The sequence below is a fragment of the Mobula birostris genome, chromosome 4, assembly GCF_030028105.1.
Source record: "Mobula birostris isolate sMobBir1 chromosome 4, sMobBir1.hap1, whole genome shotgun sequence".
Taxonomy (NCBI): Eukaryota; Metazoa; Chordata; class Chondrichthyes; order Myliobatiformes; family Myliobatidae; genus Mobula; species Mobula birostris.
In genome coordinates, this window is record NC_092373.1 from 190,390,348 (window position 1) to 190,409,000 (window position 18,653).

At 41.7% G+C, this 18,653-nt stretch overlaps 1 protein-coding gene across 2 annotated transcripts in view; it reads right to left on the reverse strand.

Annotated features, from left to right (window-relative positions):
* The window catches only part of suclg1 (succinate-CoA ligase GDP/ADP-forming subunit alph), a 100,120-nt gene that overhangs the window by 11,700 nt on the left and 69,767 nt on the right, over positions 1-18,653 (reverse strand). For both annotated transcript variants that reach the window (XM_072256703.1, XM_072256702.1), the window contains exon 8: positions 13,418-13,606. In XM_072256703.1, the coding sequence (XP_072112804.1) occupies positions 13,418-13,606 (189 nt within the window). The remainder of the gene's footprint in view (positions 1-13,417; positions 13,607-18,653) is intronic.

Sequence of the window (18,653 nt, forward strand, 5' to 3'; positions counted from 1 at the left end):
AATGGTTCCCCAATTTTCTTCGATTCTCACCAATGCAGAGATGGCTGCATTAGGAGTACCAGATACAAGAGACAACCCCAACAGATTCAAAGGTGAAGTTTTGCCTCACCTGGAAGAACTGCTTGGGGCCCTGAATGAAGGTAAGGGAGGGGGTGAATGGGCAGGCGTAACTGGGATGGTGACAGAAGGATGCCAGGAGGGATGAATGGACAAGGGAATCAAAGAGGGAGCGATCCCTGCGGGAAGCAGAGAGTGGTGGTGGGGGTGGGGGGGAGGTAAAGGTGTGTTTGGTGGTAGAATCCTGTTGAAGGTGGCAGAAGTCGTGGAGAATGATGTGTTGGGTGCAGAGTCTCATGGGATGGTAGGGGAGGACAAGAGGAACTCTATCCCTGATACTAGAGGCTATAGCTTAATGATAAGATTAGAAGGTGAGCAAGGTGAGCCAAGTGATTTTTAAAAATATATATATGGTGTGCAGTAGAGCCTGTTCCTGTGCTGTACTGTTCTACAGTCACCATTCTTACCATCACTATTTAATAGCTCGGATGAGCTCACATTTATATCAATATAATATCATATGACGTTCCATGTCAGGGCAAACAAATCAAAGGAAAAAAACAAGAAAAGTCTCCAACAACAGCTGGCAAACTATGGATGCTTAGCTCGTAAGTACTCTGTTTTCAGCTGTTCATCATAAATTACTCACACTGCAACAAATAGCTTCTGAGAAATGAAAAGACCTACTGCAATAATTTTAACCTGGAGTTCTTTTATTAAACGTATTAATTCTACCTTCAGTAAAAATATTTTCCCATCTATAGCTTAGTTGCAGGATTTAAAGTACATATCTACAGTACGTATTGAGGTGGCACAGTAGCGTAGTGGTTAGCACACTGCTTTACAGTACCCGGGTGACGGGGTTTCAATTCCCGTCGATGCCTGTAAGGAGCTTGTATGTTCTCCCCTTCACCACATGGGTTTCCTCCAGGTGCTCCAGTTTCCTCCCACAGCCCAAAGACATACTGTTTGGTAGGTTAAGTGGTCACTGTAAGTAGTCCCGTGATTAGGGAAGGGTCTGTTTCAGGGGTTGGTGAGCAGCACAGCTCGAAGGTCCGAGAGGACCTGTTCCGAACTCTCTCAATAAATAAGTTGCTGCCTACCTATAGTTTTTAATAAATTCTAGTCCATGCATTGAAAATATTTCCCTGTCCTTCATCCTGCAGCATATTCCCTTCTGGTTCAGTCTCTTGGGCAAGACAGAAAAAAAATTGTAGGAGAGCAACAGACAGTACAGAAATCTTTTATTCAATTTACTGTGCAGGATAATGGCAAACAATGGCAAACTTGATTTATTTATCTTCTCTCTCCTATTCCTTTCATCCCCGGCAGCGCTTTGTGTGAGTGCTTAGATTTATCAGTAATGCAGAATTTGCTGCCCCTGGTCCTCCTCCTCCCCTCTGTTCCCTCTGCTAGCTTTTGTTTTCACATTATTTTTGCATTTCGTTATTACTCTGCCAGAAATTGCCAATTAGAAGATCAATGCAGCTGCTCTCCTGAACAGAAACACAGAATTCAAAGAAGCAGACCCTTCCCATCCAGAAACTACTATTGCATTATGACGATCAAGGATTGTTCTCCAAAATAAGTCTGGGTTAGCTGATAGATACAAAGGTGAATTTTTCTTTTTAAATTCACACTAATAGTACCAGTCTCAGATTTACAAAATCAAAGTTCAAATCGTGCCCAACAGGAAGATATAATCTAGATTGAATGCTGTGGAGAAGCACTGACAGAGAGCTGTGCTTTAGGTGGTGTCAGATGAGGCATTAAAGTCTGAGCTACTGCCTGTTCTCTCAGGAAGAATAAAAGGATTCAATGGTAATATTCAAAACAAACAGCAAAGGTGTTCTCTCTAGTCCTGGTCAATACTTATCCTTCCATTAATAGCACTTAGACATATTATAGTCACGTATTTTGTTTCTGAAGCTAGATCTCGCTATGCACAAACCAGCTGCATTTTCAATAACACAAGAGATTCTTCAGCTGCTGATAATCCAGAGAAACACATACAAAATACTGGAGGAACTCAGCAGGTCAGCAGCATCTATGAAAAAGACTAGACAGTCGATGTTTGTGGCTTCTTCACCAGTTCTGATGAAGGGTCTAAGCCCAAAACATCGGCTGTTTACTCCTTTCCACACATGCTCCATTTTCTCTGATATAACATCAACAATACCCCACTTGCTGCACTGCACTTTGTGCCTTTTACTAAGTTATAAAAAGGCGCTAAGTAAATGGCACTTATGAAAATGGAGCCCTACACTACTGGAAAAGGCCAGCATCATGGAAGATCCCACCCTGCTTATGGACAGTTTGTCCCACTCCCATCAGAGACTGAGGCTATGCAGCAGCCATGCCAGGACCACTGGACTCAAAAACAGTCTTCACCCAAGCTGATAACACATTAACCCACTCCACCCACACTAAATACACATTACCTAGCTATTCACATGATGTACATACATTCAGTCTATGCATATAACCGCTACTTGTACATTGTGTTTTACGGGATTGATTTTATATTTATTCATTTATTGTGCTATTCTAATTGCATTTTTAATGCTGCATTATACCTGGAGTAACAATCATTTTATTCTCCTTTACACTCACGTATTAAAGAATGACAAAAAATACCTGACAATTAAAAGGGTCAGTGTCTTTGCCAAATGACATGGCTACACATCTCCATTTCAATCTGGTAAAAGTCTGTCTTTAACCCTGTAGCTAGCCATGTTGAGAAAACAAATAACACAGAATTAAGCTGAAATTGCATAGTTATTTCATCAGGGTCCCTGCTTACAATAACCCCGTGCCTTCAAAACAAGAGTTGGTTTTCAAAGCAGAGACATTGACACATTGTGCAATACTGCCACTCAGTGGCTCTTACAAGCATTGGCACTTTAGAAGAAGAGTCATCAGGTTTGCTTTTTTTTAAAAAAAAAATTAGCTTTGTCACATGTACATCAAAACTTGCAGTGAAATGAATCATTTGCTTCAATGACCAACACAGTCCGAGGATGAACTAGAATCAGCCAACAAGTATCGCCATGCTTCTGGCGTCAACATGACATCTTCCCCTCTCCTCCTCCTCCTCCCTTTTCCCTTTCCCCATTCTGGCTCCACTCTTACCTCTTCCATTGCCTCTCTCTGGCACCCCTCCTCCTTCCATTTCTTCCATGGTCCAGTTTCCTCTCCTATCAGATTCCTTCCTCTTCAGTCCCTTACCTTGTCCACCTATCATCTCCTAGATTCTCACTTCATCGCTCCCCCACCCATCCATCTTCATCCTCACCTAGCTTCACCTATCACTTTCTAGTACCTACTTCTTCGTCTCCCTTCCTCTCACCTTCTATCCTAGTTGCTCCCTACCTCCTTCCTGATCCTGCTGAAGATTTTTGACCTGAAACATCAGTTCTTTATTCCTTTCCATAGATGCTGCCTGACCTGCCTGTTCCTCCAGCATTCTGTGTGTGTTGCTCTGGATTACAAGAATTTGCAGAATCTCTTGTGCTTATGATGTGGCAACAACTTACTAACTCCTTCACATCTTTGGAAGGTGGGAGAAAACTGGAATACCCAAAGAAAACACACTCGGTCACAGGGAAAATGTACGAACTCCTTACAGACAGCATTGGGAATTGAACCTGGGCCACTGGCACAACACTAACCACTACACTACCGTGTTTGACCAAACAAGTCAAGATCGATACATTTTAGGGGCTGTTGTAGTCAGTTTTGCCATAGTAGTTTAACCTAGAAAGCTTTGAGCTCCTATGAAGAAGTGGGGGCATAAGCAGAGCAGATATTGTAATCTGGAGCAATCAAACTGGCTCCACAGATGGCCCCATTGAAATCTTCCTGTAGTTCGTTTTTAGCTAGGATCATATCTTTGATTGAAATTTATACACCCATCAAAATATTGAAATGAGATTCTGTCCCAGGTAAGATTCCATATTAAGTGAGCTGACCGCAGTTGGGACAGTAATGACCCATAAGTTCTCTGGGACAGGTTGAAAATCAACTATCAGCTGCTGAGGAAGAACATGTGACAATGTCCGGCTGTCAGTCACAAGGGCACTGGCTCACCATGTAATGCCCACCTTGGAGAGAATCTGAAAGACCAGCGGTATGGAATGGAACAAAAGTGAGAAAATATTAAAGGAAAACCAACTCCAAAAGGATGAAAAAGAGCAATATGAAGATCCATTGTACCGCAGATTACCATAAAGACGGCTGTCACAGATGGCTGTGGAGACCAAGACTTTGGGCATAACTAAAGCGGACATTGATGGGTTCTCAATTAGTAAGGACATCAAATGTTATGGGAGAGGGCACAAGAATGTGGTTGAGAGGGATAAGAAGACATTCATGGTGGAATGGTGGAGCAAGCTCAATGAGTCAATTGACCGAACTCTGCTCCTATGCGGTATGATTTTAAATGGAGTCTGCAGATACTTTTTCATCAATTCACCACTGGTTGATTGGTTTATACATTTAACAGTCAACTTCCACAAAAAGTGATTAAAAAGGAATTAGCTGCTCTCAATCCTAAAGCAACCTATGCCAAGCACACATTGCAGTTTGAATTCCACTTGGGTATTAATAAAGTCACCCCTGGTCTAATGCTATGCAATTGATGTTAAAACCACTTCAGTTACCCTCAGAATTACATGATGAATTAGCTTCCACAGTGATAGACTGGCAAGGAAGCAATTTCTTTACAACTCAATATCTTGAAGCTCTCAATTCTGCTAATTTCTTTTGAGACTTGGGTTTTGCTGGCAAGGACCAGAATTTGTTGCCCACTCCTGGCTGTGTTCATGCAGCTAAGTGGCTGGCTGGACCACTTCAAAGAGAAACCACACTGATCGGTGACTGCCAACCAACATTTACCCAAACATAGCAAGAGCAGTCTGTCATCCTAAGAGGACATTTTAATTTTAAAATAAAACCATTTCACTGACAAGACAGCTCCCTGGTCACATTCAATTATACCAGATATTTACTTATCTTAAAAAGTGGATTCAGATACAGTACTGAGATCTGAACTTGCATTCACTGGATTGGCCATCCGTACTTCCAGATAACAACAATCACTAACTGATTTTATTGAGGGCAGCCAGTTTGAAAATGCAATGCAACAAATCAAATTTTCCAGAATAAATTTCACACTACATTGAAGATTCAGGCAGGCTACATCAGTTAGCTTCAAGCACCTGTTATTAAACCTGTGGCTTCATTCAGCCGAGACCCTGCCAGTTACCTGAGAAAATCACAAACTCATTCCAGCCAGGAGATGAGCATTTGGCCCATTGAGCCTGTGCCAGCTCTTTATCAAGCAGTCCGATGTAACTCTTACAAAAACAAGTCTTCAACATCAGAAAAGTCTGTTTGACAAATTCTTCTCATCCCAAGGCACTTTTGCCTCAATAAATCCAGCACATCCAGTCAATAATACAAATTAATAACTGGAGTTAATTTGTCTGAAGTGAAACAATGATGACTATCTATTTACCCACCATTAGACTGAGCTTGTATGCAGCCTGCACCCAGCTGCACAGGGACTCTGAACCAGATGAAATCCTGCCACACCTGACTGCCATTTTGTGCAAACAGCAAAGGTGGATATGAGATCTCAGTAGAAACAGTAGTTTGACTGCAATGCCAAAAAAAAAGAGAAAACCAAATTTGCATTCACACTCAACCACTTTCAGGATCATCCAGCATGTTCCACAAGATAGGAATTACCTTAAAATCTAGCTCCCTGCGTCTTTCAGAAAATCCTGACAACCAATTTATGCATTGCAAGATCCCCAAACAGCAACAGAGATAAAACTCCCACTGAGAGAAGCAATTTCAAATTACCTCAGTTTTAAATGACTGATGGCTTATTTTAATGTCTTTTTATTGTTTCACCTCTCATAGAACATCCAATAGTACAGCACAGTACAGGCCCTTTGGCCCACATTGTTGTGCCAACCCTCAAATCCAGACTCCCATATAACCCCCCACCTTAAATTCCTCCATATACCTGTCTAGTAGTCTCTTAAACTTCACTAGTGTATCTGCCTCCACCACTGACTCAGGCAGTGTATTCCACGCTCCAACCACTCTCTGAGTAAAAGAGTAGTGTACCACTCTCAGTAGTGAAAACATCATAACAGCTACATGATCAAACTCTCACAGGATCGTATGTTTTAACATGGTCACCCCACATTCTTCTAAACTACAAGGAATACAGAGAACAGCACGGTACGGGGACAGACCCTTCAGCCCATGATACTATACTGAAATAATTAAGCTAATGATGTCTAATTACACTCGTCCCTTCTGCCTGCTCATGGTATATATCCCTCAATTCTCTGCATATTCATGTATATAAGAGCCTTTTAAACTCTGCTATTGGATTTGCCTCCAATGTCCCTCATGGAAGCTCACTCCAGGCACTCTCTACTCTCTGTGTAAAAGTAACTCACCATTGAATGTTCCCCCTCTTACCTTAAATGCATACCCTCTAGTATTAGATATTTGAGCTTTGGAAAAAAGAAACTGTCCTCTTCATGTAATCTTACCAACCTCTATCAGGTATCCCTACAGCATCCACCACTACAGAAAAACCCTCCAGAGGGCATTACTCCAAGAGGATCACAATCTTGTCGTGGTTTAGAGGCTTGCGTGCCTCAATGACCCAGCGAGCTATTTTCGCTGGAGGCAGGGTTTTATGCTTTGACTCTTGGTAGGGTCACCCATGCCTAACAGATCAAAGGGTAGAGGTCAAACTAAGAGTGGTCCATTGGTCCTCCAGGTTCAGGGATTCAGCTCAGGGCTAGCAACCCTGACTGGTAAAACAAAATTGGTTATGGAAACAGCAAGAATCCTTCTACATCTGAATGTGATGGTATTCCTGAGTCTCCACCTGGGACTTGCATGACTGACAGTAGTGAAAACTGATACAATGAAGGAAGCCCTGAACGCTGCCAGAGATGGAGGACCTGCACTGATGCTCTAAACACCAGCAGCTAAATGGGCATAATGAACTCGAGAGCATTACAACCATCAGAGGACATGTGGTAACCTCTCCTTATAGCACATGCCCTCTAATCCAGACTGCATTCTGATAAACCTCTTCTGCACCCTCTCCAAAACCTCCAATTCCTTCCAAAAATGGGGCAAACAAAACTGAATGCAGTACTCCAGATATGGCCAAACTACTTTTATAAAGCTGCAATATTATTTCCTGACTCTTCCTCTCAGTACCTTGACTAATAAAAGACAAGGAAGCAAACACCATTTTTTCACCACCTGGTTAAAAACTTGCACCAAAATGTCTTGCCGCACCCGCAACCCTGTAAAAGTATCAGCAGCAATAGAACACACCTGGAGTCTGGTTTTGCTATTAACAAAACACTATTTTATTTGTAACTATGTTATATAGTAACTTAAACCAGGCAAATCAAGAGTTAACGGTGTTATGCATATATAGGCATACATATATAAATCCCCAAACAATTTCAGAGCAAGGGTGGTAAGTGATACAGTCTTACGACGGGGTGGTAAGAAAGTTCAGTTCAGTCCTCAGGTTAATTAATGTGAGATATTTGTAATCCAAAGGCAAATGTTGTGAGAAGGCAATTACGTCGATATTCCACAGATTCCACGACAGCAATACAAAATAATAGCGGTAGGTTTTATCTCTGAAGTTGTTCCACTCCACACACGAAGTATCATCAACAGTGATCTTCAACGAATATCCTTTCAACACAAGTGGTACCACACCCGAATTCACCTATGGGACATCCCAAGGTGGTGGCCACAGGATACTCAAACTGAATCCATGTATGGATTATCACCAATAGTAGCTTATCACAAAGGGGACCCTCTTCCAGGGAAAACTACCACCTAAGCAAGGGTAGACACACCGGCAGATTCCCCACGGTTACCCCAAACACACAACGTGATAGCCACTTACCCAGTTCCACAATATACGAAATAACTCCAACAGTGATTTGCCACAGGTGTACCGTCTTCCAGTGAAATACCACACCCAGACAAAGGATAAACACACACATTGTATTCACAAAGATTTTCCCCTCACCAGGGAACCCACTCTTGTGGATTAACTATGTAACAATCAGACTTTCGTATTCGAATGGAATCAAACTCACCCTTATGGGCTACTTAGAAGAGAGTCCAAACAGTGACCTCATCGTCACTGGGTTTCTTCTATTTCAAACCTTTCTCTCCACTCCTCTTTCTCTGCAAACTTCTTCTAGTTGCAGTACTTGTGAGAGTCCTTTATCAATACTCTGGATCAATCTCAACTCACCCCTTTTGGGCTACTGAAAGTTTAAACCAACGACCTCACTTACTGGTGTCTTTCCTTGATCGAAACCATTATGACTCTGAGCATGTGTCTCTCTATGTGTGTCTGTAAAAGGATCATCTGACCTTGCTTATTCAAAACAAGCCGCGAGAAACCATAAACATTCATTGTCCATCAAACAACTCCACCTCTCTCACCACGGTAACCAAGCAATTTTGCAGTCAGCAGAAATCCAAAAGCCAGTCTCATTCTCTTGGCGTTTTAAAGTGACAGTCCACAGAAAAAATGAACTCCAGGAGTATCGGGGTATATAACAGTACGAAAACCCCACATTCCAGGATGAGCCTGGTGAATCTCCTTTGGCATGCCTCTGATGCTGCTACATCCTTTTTTTATAATTTAGGTAAGGGAATGAAAACCGCACATCATATTTCAGGTGTGGCCTCACCAGCTGCCTGCACAACTGCAGCTATCCATATCTATTACTAAATTACAAACAAATCCTCCACGTACTTAATCTGCAATTTCATCATGTGGGTAAAGTGATCCAGCCGAGCCCTACCTTTTAGATTAGGTCCAGTATCAGAACCAGAATTATCACTGACATAATCATGAAATTTGTTGTTATGCATCAGCAATACAATGTGTTACATACCCCGTAACTGGGTTATCAAACCAGCAGAAATGGTACGCTCGCTGGAGTCTGGATTACTAGGAACTAATGAAGTTTTATTAAAGAAATAAGTAATACCGTACACTAATCGTAAGGATATAAATGTAACAGGTTAGCAATGATAATACATACATATACACAGAACTAGGGTAATAGGAATCAACCAAGCTCTATCGCAGTCTAGGGGTAAAATGATCAGTCTTAAGTGAAGCAGAGTTCAGTTCAGTTTAGTGCAGTTCACAGTAATCGCTGTTGTTGTACCGTTGGGGGGGGGGGAGAGAGAGGGGGAGAGAGGGGGAGAGAGGGGGAGAGATGCAATCTGGTTTCAGGCAGACCTTTTGATGTCTTCTAATCCCGCTGTGGTCACCAACTGTGACCCCTCCGTTCCGGACACGATCGTTCTTCCACGGTGAACCCGGCATCCAGGCAAGGGCGGACACACACCCCAGGTTCCCACCGATCGTACCTTTACACCTTGTGAGCCTCTGATCGGTTCCCGCGAACCGGTCCTCCAAACTCCCACCACTTGTGGGGGCACACTGCTCTTTCCAGGGTCTCGTGGCATGTCTTAGCAAACCTGCTCCTTTTATCCCTCTGCTGGGGTATCACCTGTCCATCAAACTTCAAACAGTTCAGGTTCAAAGCAACCAGTCTGTCAATATCTGAATTGTGTTTCTTTCCTGTTAATCCCTCTCTTCTCTCTTATTAGCATTTTGTATGTTTCTCCATTGTCTTTCTTATCTCTCTCATTAGCATCATCCGTCCGATACCTCTGCTTGGCGTACATGACAAATGCAAGACACAGAAATTACAAGTTACAAAATAAATAAATAGTGCAAATGAGGAATACTGAGAAGGTGTTCATGGGTTCATGGATTGTTCAGTAATCTGGTGGCAGAGGAGAAATAGCTGTTCCTAAAACATTGAGTACAGGTCTTTGGGCTCTTGTACCTCCTCACTGATGTTGTAATGAAGAGAGGGAATGTCACAGATAGGGAGCGCCCTTAAGGAGGCACTGCCTTTTGAGGATGTCCTTAACGTTGGGAAGGCTAGTGCCCATGATAGAGCTGTCTGAGTCCATAACCATCCACAGCTCCTGTCGATTCTGGACACTGAAGCCTCCATTCTAGAAGTAGAATGCCACCCTAGCCTTGGTGAGTCCCTCGGTGTTCAAATATTCACCCAAGTAACCTTTAAAGGCAGTAGACACCCCTGCTCCATCGCCATTTTTGCCATCAGGTTCCAAACCCTCACCACCTTTGTGTCAAAAACTTTTCCCTAATGCCCTAATTCCTTGTGAAATAACAATATCTCTGCTCAAGGAAGCAAGTTTTTCTTAGGCACCTGATCACTTTATACACTTCCTTTCAACCCCTACCTGTTCCAGATTTTTCCACTTGGCCAAAGCTGTCCAATCCAACAACATCCTGATAAATCTCCTCTGTAGTACCTCCACATCTTTCCTCTGACGCACTAACCAGTGTAACCATGTGACATTCTGCCATTGTTGTGACCCGAAATCTCAAGTGAACGATCAGGACAGCACCATCAGTACTTTAGATCAAACCAATAAATGTTTTAAAAATTCATAGGAGATAGAAAAGTACAGCATATGCTATTTGGCTCATTATACAGTGCCGACCCTTTAACCTACTTTAAGATTAATCCAACCCTTCCCTCCCACATAGCCCTCCATTCTTTTTCATCTATGTGCCTATCTAAGAGTTTCCTAAATGTCCCTAATGTATCCGTCTCTACCACCACCCCGGCAGTTTGTTCCACGTACACCACACTGTCTAAAAAAAAATTACCACTGACATCACCACTATACTTTCCTCCAAGCACCTTAAAATTATGCCCTGTCATATTAGGCATGATCCATCTTTCCCAATTACTCTACAGATACTTACAGAATGGAATTTTTGTATTTATTGTGGGGTTTTATTTGTTATTTTTATTGTGTTCTTTATACTTAACTGTGTTTTATTTATGCTGCATTGGATCCAGAGCAACAATCATTTTGTTCTCCTTTACACTCGTGTACTGAGTTTTTCAATATTTTATCTAATAACTGGGAAGATGTTGCACTCAAAAGATACACCCGGAGGAAAACTGTCCAAGAGGGAGCTGCACTACAGGAGAACAACCTCCAATGTGCTGTGATGAACAAACCGCAGCTGCAAAATGAGAGACTGAACAACCAAAAGATTCAACCACTAACCACAGACACCATTTATCCTTGCCTACACTGCACCAGCACCAGAGTATGTGGATCCCATAGCCACCTGAGGACCACTAATTGACCCCCTCAGGAGGACATCATACTTGACTCGAGTGATCGCACAACTACTACTACTACATGTACTAAACAATCTAGAATCTTGAAATGCATTTAGTCTCAATTTATAAGAGCTTTAAAAGCCAACAGATGCACAAATTGAAAGGAGTTTGACAAGGTTTAGAAAGGCTCTAAATCAGCCAATATCAATTGCTTTTCCTTGGAATTACTACCTATAAAATGACTCAAGATGAAGCAATGACAGAGCAAAAATGCAAACATTTGCATCATAACTTTCAGTGGGTCAAGTATTTCTTGTTAAAACAGCAGCAGTCTTCATTTAAGTCATCTCAGGAACCCATCTATGTGTGTCTCAGTTCAATACAGCAGGGAAAGCTAGCGGGGTTGCACGTCAAGCTGCCCAGCAGCACGAATGACAGTGTATCAGGCTGCTTTGTAGAGCAGCACCACGGCGAGGAAAGCAGCAGCCTGCGGTGCAAAGTAACACGCAGAGCAGTGCCATGAGCAGAGCTGACAGACAGAAGAAGAAACATGCCAGTGAGAATGACACAACAGAAAAGGAGGCCACATCGAGTGCAGCTCGGCAAGGTAGGTAGCAGCTGGAGTAGGAAAACAAAGAAGCGAGACGATCAAGTCAGCCGAGTACTCTGCTTTGACAAGTCAGAACACAGCAAGTCCTGGAATAATTGTGTTGTGTTATAAATTGAGCTCTAAAAACACCATTTTCTTGAAGCCTGAAAACGCACTGTACCGGAAGTGATGGTGCTTTAAGTTGTGCTCCACAAGGATTTTCTTTTAAAATAAGTTACTGAGAAACAGCAGGACTAATTTTGATACTTTCAGTGCACCTTTAATCTGTTGCATGTGAAAGAGGGAGCAGGACAGCAATATTTTGTTTAAGTTCAAAATCGGTAATGGAAAGTCCTAGATCACAGTTGAGCAATGACTTCTAGCAAAAGTCACCTCAGCTTAATCTTGTGGGTCAAATATAAAAAACGTATGAAAACACCAGATTTGTAATTTTCCAACAAAAAAGACTCAGTTCCACAGGTATCCACAAGATCGCTTCCCAAATGAAATGAGATAATTCTCTCAGAGAAAATCGTTCCTTCTTATAAAAGGACTTGCACACTCCACTCTCTCAGACAGCACCTCCAGATGAACATTGTTGTATAAAAACCCAATGCATAGACAGCATCTAATCCACTTATTTTCTGAGAAAGATGTAGAGTCAGGGCACTACAGAACAGAAACAGGCCCTTTGGCCTATCTAGTCTGTGCCAAACTGTTATTCTGCCTGGTCCCATTGATCTATACCTGGACCATAGCTCTCCACAGCCCTTCCTTCCATGTACCCATCCAAATTTCTCTTAAATGCTATAATCAAACCAGCTTCTACCACTTCCTCTGGCAGCTTATTCCACACACTCACCACCCTCTGAGTGAAGAAATTGTCCTTCACATTCACTTAAAAATTTCGCCCTTAACTTATGACCTCTATTTCTAGTCTCACCCAATTTCAGTGGAAAAAGCCTGCTTGCATTTACCCTATCTACACCCCTCATAATTTTGTATACCTATATCAAATTTCCCCTCATTCTCCTATGCTCCAGAGAATAAAGTCCAACCTATTCACCCTTTCCCTATAGCTCAAGTCCTGGTAATATCCTTGTAAATTTTCTTTGTACTCTTTCAACCTTATTTACACCTTTCCAGTAGGTAGGTGACCAAAACTGTACATAATACTCTTAATCAGGCTTCACCAACACCTTATGCATCTTCTACATAACAACTGAACTCCTGTATTCAATACTTTGATTTACGAAGGCCAAGGTGCTAAAAGATCTCTTTACATCCCATCAACCTGTGACAACATGTTCAAGGGATTATGGATCAGTGTTCCCAGATCCCTCTGTTCTACTACACTCCTCAGTGCCCTCACTGTGCAAGTCCTACCCTGGTTTGTCAAGGGGAGTTGAAAATGGCAGATCTTACAGACAGAGAAACATCCAGGTCTCAATTCTTACACTCTGTCAACTCCAGATCTTAAACTAATATTTACCCTTTGTATGGTGCTGCCCAGCTGGGCAGGAGACTTACTGATCACCACACCAGCTTGCTGAAGGGCAGCAATCTTCTCTTTGGCTCCACCCTTTCCTCCAGCGATGATGGCACCGGCATGACCCATTCTCCGTCCTGGGGGTGCAGTAAGTCCAGCTATGAATGACACCACCGGCTTAGCGTTGGGCCCCTATTAAAACAAGAAAAAGCAATTAGATGACTAAAAATAAGATAATATTGGACTACTTATAACAAAAAAATAAACATATTGTCACTAAAAACCCCAGATGGTTTCTTGACATTTGGGGAAACTTGTCAAGGTTTAATTACACAATCTGGCTCATGTACAGCTCTGGTCCTTAACAATATGAATGGTAAATTCCCCCTAAATTGACCTTGCATGGCACTCAATTGTATCTAGGATAGACAGAGCATAATTGACAACTTTGCTAATGACATCTGCTTCATGAGAAAAGATTCTATTAAAACAGGACCATTGTTTGTGCAGTAAATTATAACCATGTTAGAGAAGATGATAAAAAAAATTGCAGCAACTTTGATGTCTGTTGCTTGAATTTCCAGCATCTGCAGAATTCCTGTTGTTTGCGTAAAAAAAATTGCATTCACTATATAGAATAATAATTCAATAAATCTGTATTTCCCCATTCTGAATTTTTTAATAGTATAAAACTCTATTCATCTTTCAGGGTAATGAGAATAGGAGTCAGGAAGTTATATTGCAGTTACACATGACTTTGGTAAGGCTGCACTTAGGAGTACTATATTGCACGCAGGTTTAGTCACCCTGTTAGGAAAGATGTCATTAAACATAGAACATATAATAGTACAGCAAAGTACAGGCCCTTCGGCCCACAATGTTGTGCCGACCCTCAGACAATGCCTCCCATATAACCCCCCACCTTAAATTCCTCTGTATACCTGTCTAGTAATCTCTTAAATTTCACTAGTGTATCTGCCTCCACCACTCACTCAGGCAGTGCATTCCACGCACCAACCACTCTCTGAGTAAAAAACCTTCCTCTAATATCCCCCTTAAACTTCCCATCCCTAACCTTAAAGCCATGTCCTCTTGTATTGAGCAGTGGTGCCCTGGGGAAGAGGCGCTGGCTATCCACTCTATCTATTCCTCTTATTATCTTGTACACCTCTATCATGTCTCCTCTCATTCTCCTAAGGGAGCCTTAGCTCCCTTAATCTCTGATCATAATCCATACTGTCTAAACCAGGCAGCATCCTGGTAAATCTCCTCTGTACCCTTTCTAATGCTTCCACATCCTTCCTATAGTGAAAGTTAAACTAGAAAGAGTGCAGAAAAGATCCACCTGGATATTGCCTGGATTTAGAGACCTGCATTACAAGAACAACTTGTGTGGATTAAGACTTTACTCCTTAGAATCTAAGAGATTGAAGAGTGATCTGATAGAGGAATACAAGATCATGAGGTGCATAAACAGAGTGAAAGCACAGTCTTCTTTTTCCCCAGGGAGAGGCTGCCTGTGTTTGGCCCATACATCTCTCTAAATCATTCCTAATCATATATATCTCTGTATGGATATATATTAATCTTTCCTCTTTAATATTAAGCTTATGCCATTGAGTTTTAGCCTCCCCTATCTTGGGAAAAAGACGGTGACAATCCATTTTCTATGCCCCTCATGATATTGTATAGCTCTACAGGATAAGTCTTCAGCGTCTTTCTTTAGAAAGAGAAGGGTACCAGTCTGTTTAATTTCACTTTACAACTCAAGCCTTCCTGTCCTAGCATTGTCCTGGTAAATATTTTCTGCACCCTGTCTAGCTTAATCACAACCTTCCCATAGTATGGTGACCCGATCTGAACGTAATATCCCAGATGCAGTGTCACCAACAGTTGTAACATGGCATCACAACTCTTGTACTCAGTGAAGACAAGTGAACCAAATTCCTTCTTCACCACTTTGCCTACTTGCATCACAATTTTTCGGGAACTATGTTCCCTTGGGTCTCTTGGTTAAGCAATTTTCCCCAGGGCCTTGTCATTCACTGAGTATGTCCTATCCTGCTTTATCTTCCCAAAAATTAACACTTCACACTGACCCTGTTAAATTCCACCTGCCATTCCTTGGTCCACTTTCCCAGTTCATCTAGATCTTGTTTCTGGACTTGGCTACACTACACATATGTGTTTCAGTAATCTCATTTACATTGACTTGCTGAAGAAATCCAAACGGATGCACAACATCAAGCTGGTGAATAAAATTTCAGAGATACAAGACGCTTGTCTACAATTCCATGCCCTCTGGCAAAAACTAGGGTTTAGGGGGCTGACAAGAATGCTGCTGTTTGGGATTAGATTAAATTAATTAGATCCAATTAGATGTTCAGAACCAAAACAAACACTCATAAAAACATGGTAATTCTACGAGCTGATCTGTACATTATCAGCAAGAGCCAAATTCCACTGACAAGCATCTGCCAAATCTGAACCTCTTTTTGAACATCCCCAACAATGCTGTGTTGGCAATGGTTTAAACTACATATTTTTGTGCAACAGAAGAGACGTCAGAATGAAAAGGAAGTCAACATCTTACTCCTCTGGACTATGTTCAAATTCAGATCTACAGAGAGAAACAGAAGCAATCAAGATTAACTTTATGTTCTGGCCTTTGTGCCAACCACAGTCTTCAATGTGATCAGCATCAAATCCTCATCATCCATTTCACATCACTTCAACACACTGCAATACTCAAGAAAAGCAAGAATTTTACAAGACAGCGCCGTTACCGTCAAATCGAAGCTTTTGATCCGGAATTTTTTTTTTGAAAAAGAAAATTCAATTTGCCATAATGGAAATGCCCAGAAAACTTGCACAAAATAAAATTCCTCCAACATAAAAATCACAGCTCAAGTATCGGACTGAAATCAGGTAAAGGCTGAAAGAACATTGAATGATGAGCTTCTGTTAGATTAAGCTGATCAGGGAGGTCTCAGATTCAATATCTAGTTTAAACTCACTTCTCAAATCACATGAGAAAATGATAATACAGCAAACAAGAATAGGAATTGGCCATCTGGCTCCTCAATCCTTTTATGTATTTATTTATTTTATTGAGATACAGCATAGAACAGGCCCTTTCAGCCACACTGCCTAGCAACACCAATTTAATCCTAGCCTAATCACAGGACAATTTACAATGACCAATTAATCTAGCAACTGATACGCCTTTGGACTGTGGGAGAAAGCCTTCCACATGGGGAAGAATGTAGAAACTCCTTATAGACAGCGGCAAGAATTGAACCCAGATCGCTGGTAACCACTGTGCTGCCCCAACATATCCTGCCCTACCATTCAAAGCAGTTATGGTATACTGTACTGTATCTGTCCCAGGCCTCAACTCCTTTTCCACACCAGACCCCACAGCCCACAATAACCAATTTTTCAAAAAAATTATCCACCTCCCCTTTAAAATGCCTCCACAACTATCAAAGGCAGAGAATTCCAGCCTTTCATCACCATCTGTGATAAGAAATCACTACACATTCCCGTTTTAACTCACCGCGACCCCCCCACCCCCACCTGTCTTGTATTTAAGCCTCTTTGATACTTTTACTAGTGGAAACTTCTCAACATGTACCGTATCATGGTCCTTCAAGACTTTACATTTTTGTCTGGGATATACATAAAATTCGTATGTACTCCCACCTTTGACAGTGTCCAGTAATACTGTAGAAACTGGATGAATGCTCATCTGCAATGCTTTACTTGCTAGTTTTCAGTAGTTATTATCTACATATGAATAAGTTGGCACAGACAAGCTGCCCAAGAAATCAGTGTCTACAGAGATATACCCCAGCAAGAACTATTTGTTTTGATTTTAGGTTAGGAAAGAGCACCAAGGTGAGGACACAGACGACATACAGTACATGGTAAAATGCCTTAAAATTAGAGGGAAAGATAAGAGAGAACACTTCCACTAAAAATTGTGGTTTGTATATAGGGAGGCAGCACAGAAGCAAGGTGGCAACATTATATCTATATGCATCATTCGTTCGGCTAAAGCCAAAACATACCAGAACATGGGCTTCCAGGTCTTGGTTGCAGATGTGATTCATAGAACATACAGTAGAATAGTACTGAACAAGTCTCCCAACCCTCCATGTCTGCTTCAACATGGTATCAATCTAAACTAATCCCACCTGCCTGCACGAGCTCCTAATCTCTCTGTTCCCTGCCTGTTCACAGTGTATGAATAGATGCTTCATTAACCATTGTTAATTCATCTGTTTCTACCAGTGTCCTGCCATTTGCTCCAGGCACCTACCACTCTCTGTGGAAGAAAACGTGCCTTTAAGTATTGTAGAGTCAGAAAAGTACTGTACATCACAGAAACCGCCCCTTCAGCCCACCTGGCCCATGCTGAACCATTTAAACTACCCACTCCAATCGAACCCCACTGGGATCATAGCCCTCCATACCCCCACCGGCCATGTATCTATCCAAACTTCTCTTTAGGTGTTGAAATTGAGTTTGCACGCACCACTTGCACTAGAAGCTCATTTCAATCTCACGATCCTCTGAAGAAGTTTTCCCCCATGTTTCCCTTAAACTTTTCATCTTTTACTCTTGACCGCCACTCCCACTCAATCTCAGTGAAAAAAGCCTGCTTGCATTTATCCTACCAAATCTTCCCCCAATTACTATGCTTGAATGAATAAAGTCCTGACCCTATTCTATCTTTTCTTATAACTCAGGTCCTCCAATCCCAAATAAAAGTCCTGCCATCTACTGTATATCTTCCTTTTTCTTTTGACCTCACAAAATACAACATTTCAAACTTGTTCGAATAAAGTCCTATTTGTCACTTTTCTGCCCAAATCCACATCCTTCTGGTTTTTTTTGACAACCATTCTCACTGTCCAGTCTACTTATCATTTGATCACCTACATTTTCATATCTTACAAACAAGATGTCCTAGCATTTAACTTGAAGGACACTATTGACTACAGACCTCCAGACAAAATAACAACCCTCCATCATGACCCACTGTTTTCTACGAGTGTCAACTTTGAATCCAACCAACCAACTCACAGTGGATCCCATGTGAACCTCCTGTATCTGCCTATTCAGAGGATCCTGTCAATTGCTTTAAGTCCAAAAACTGATGCACCAGGATTAAAATGCCAATAGTTTTGGACAATGCTGAAATTGTCTTTCCTCTGTAGAATAGAAAATTGAC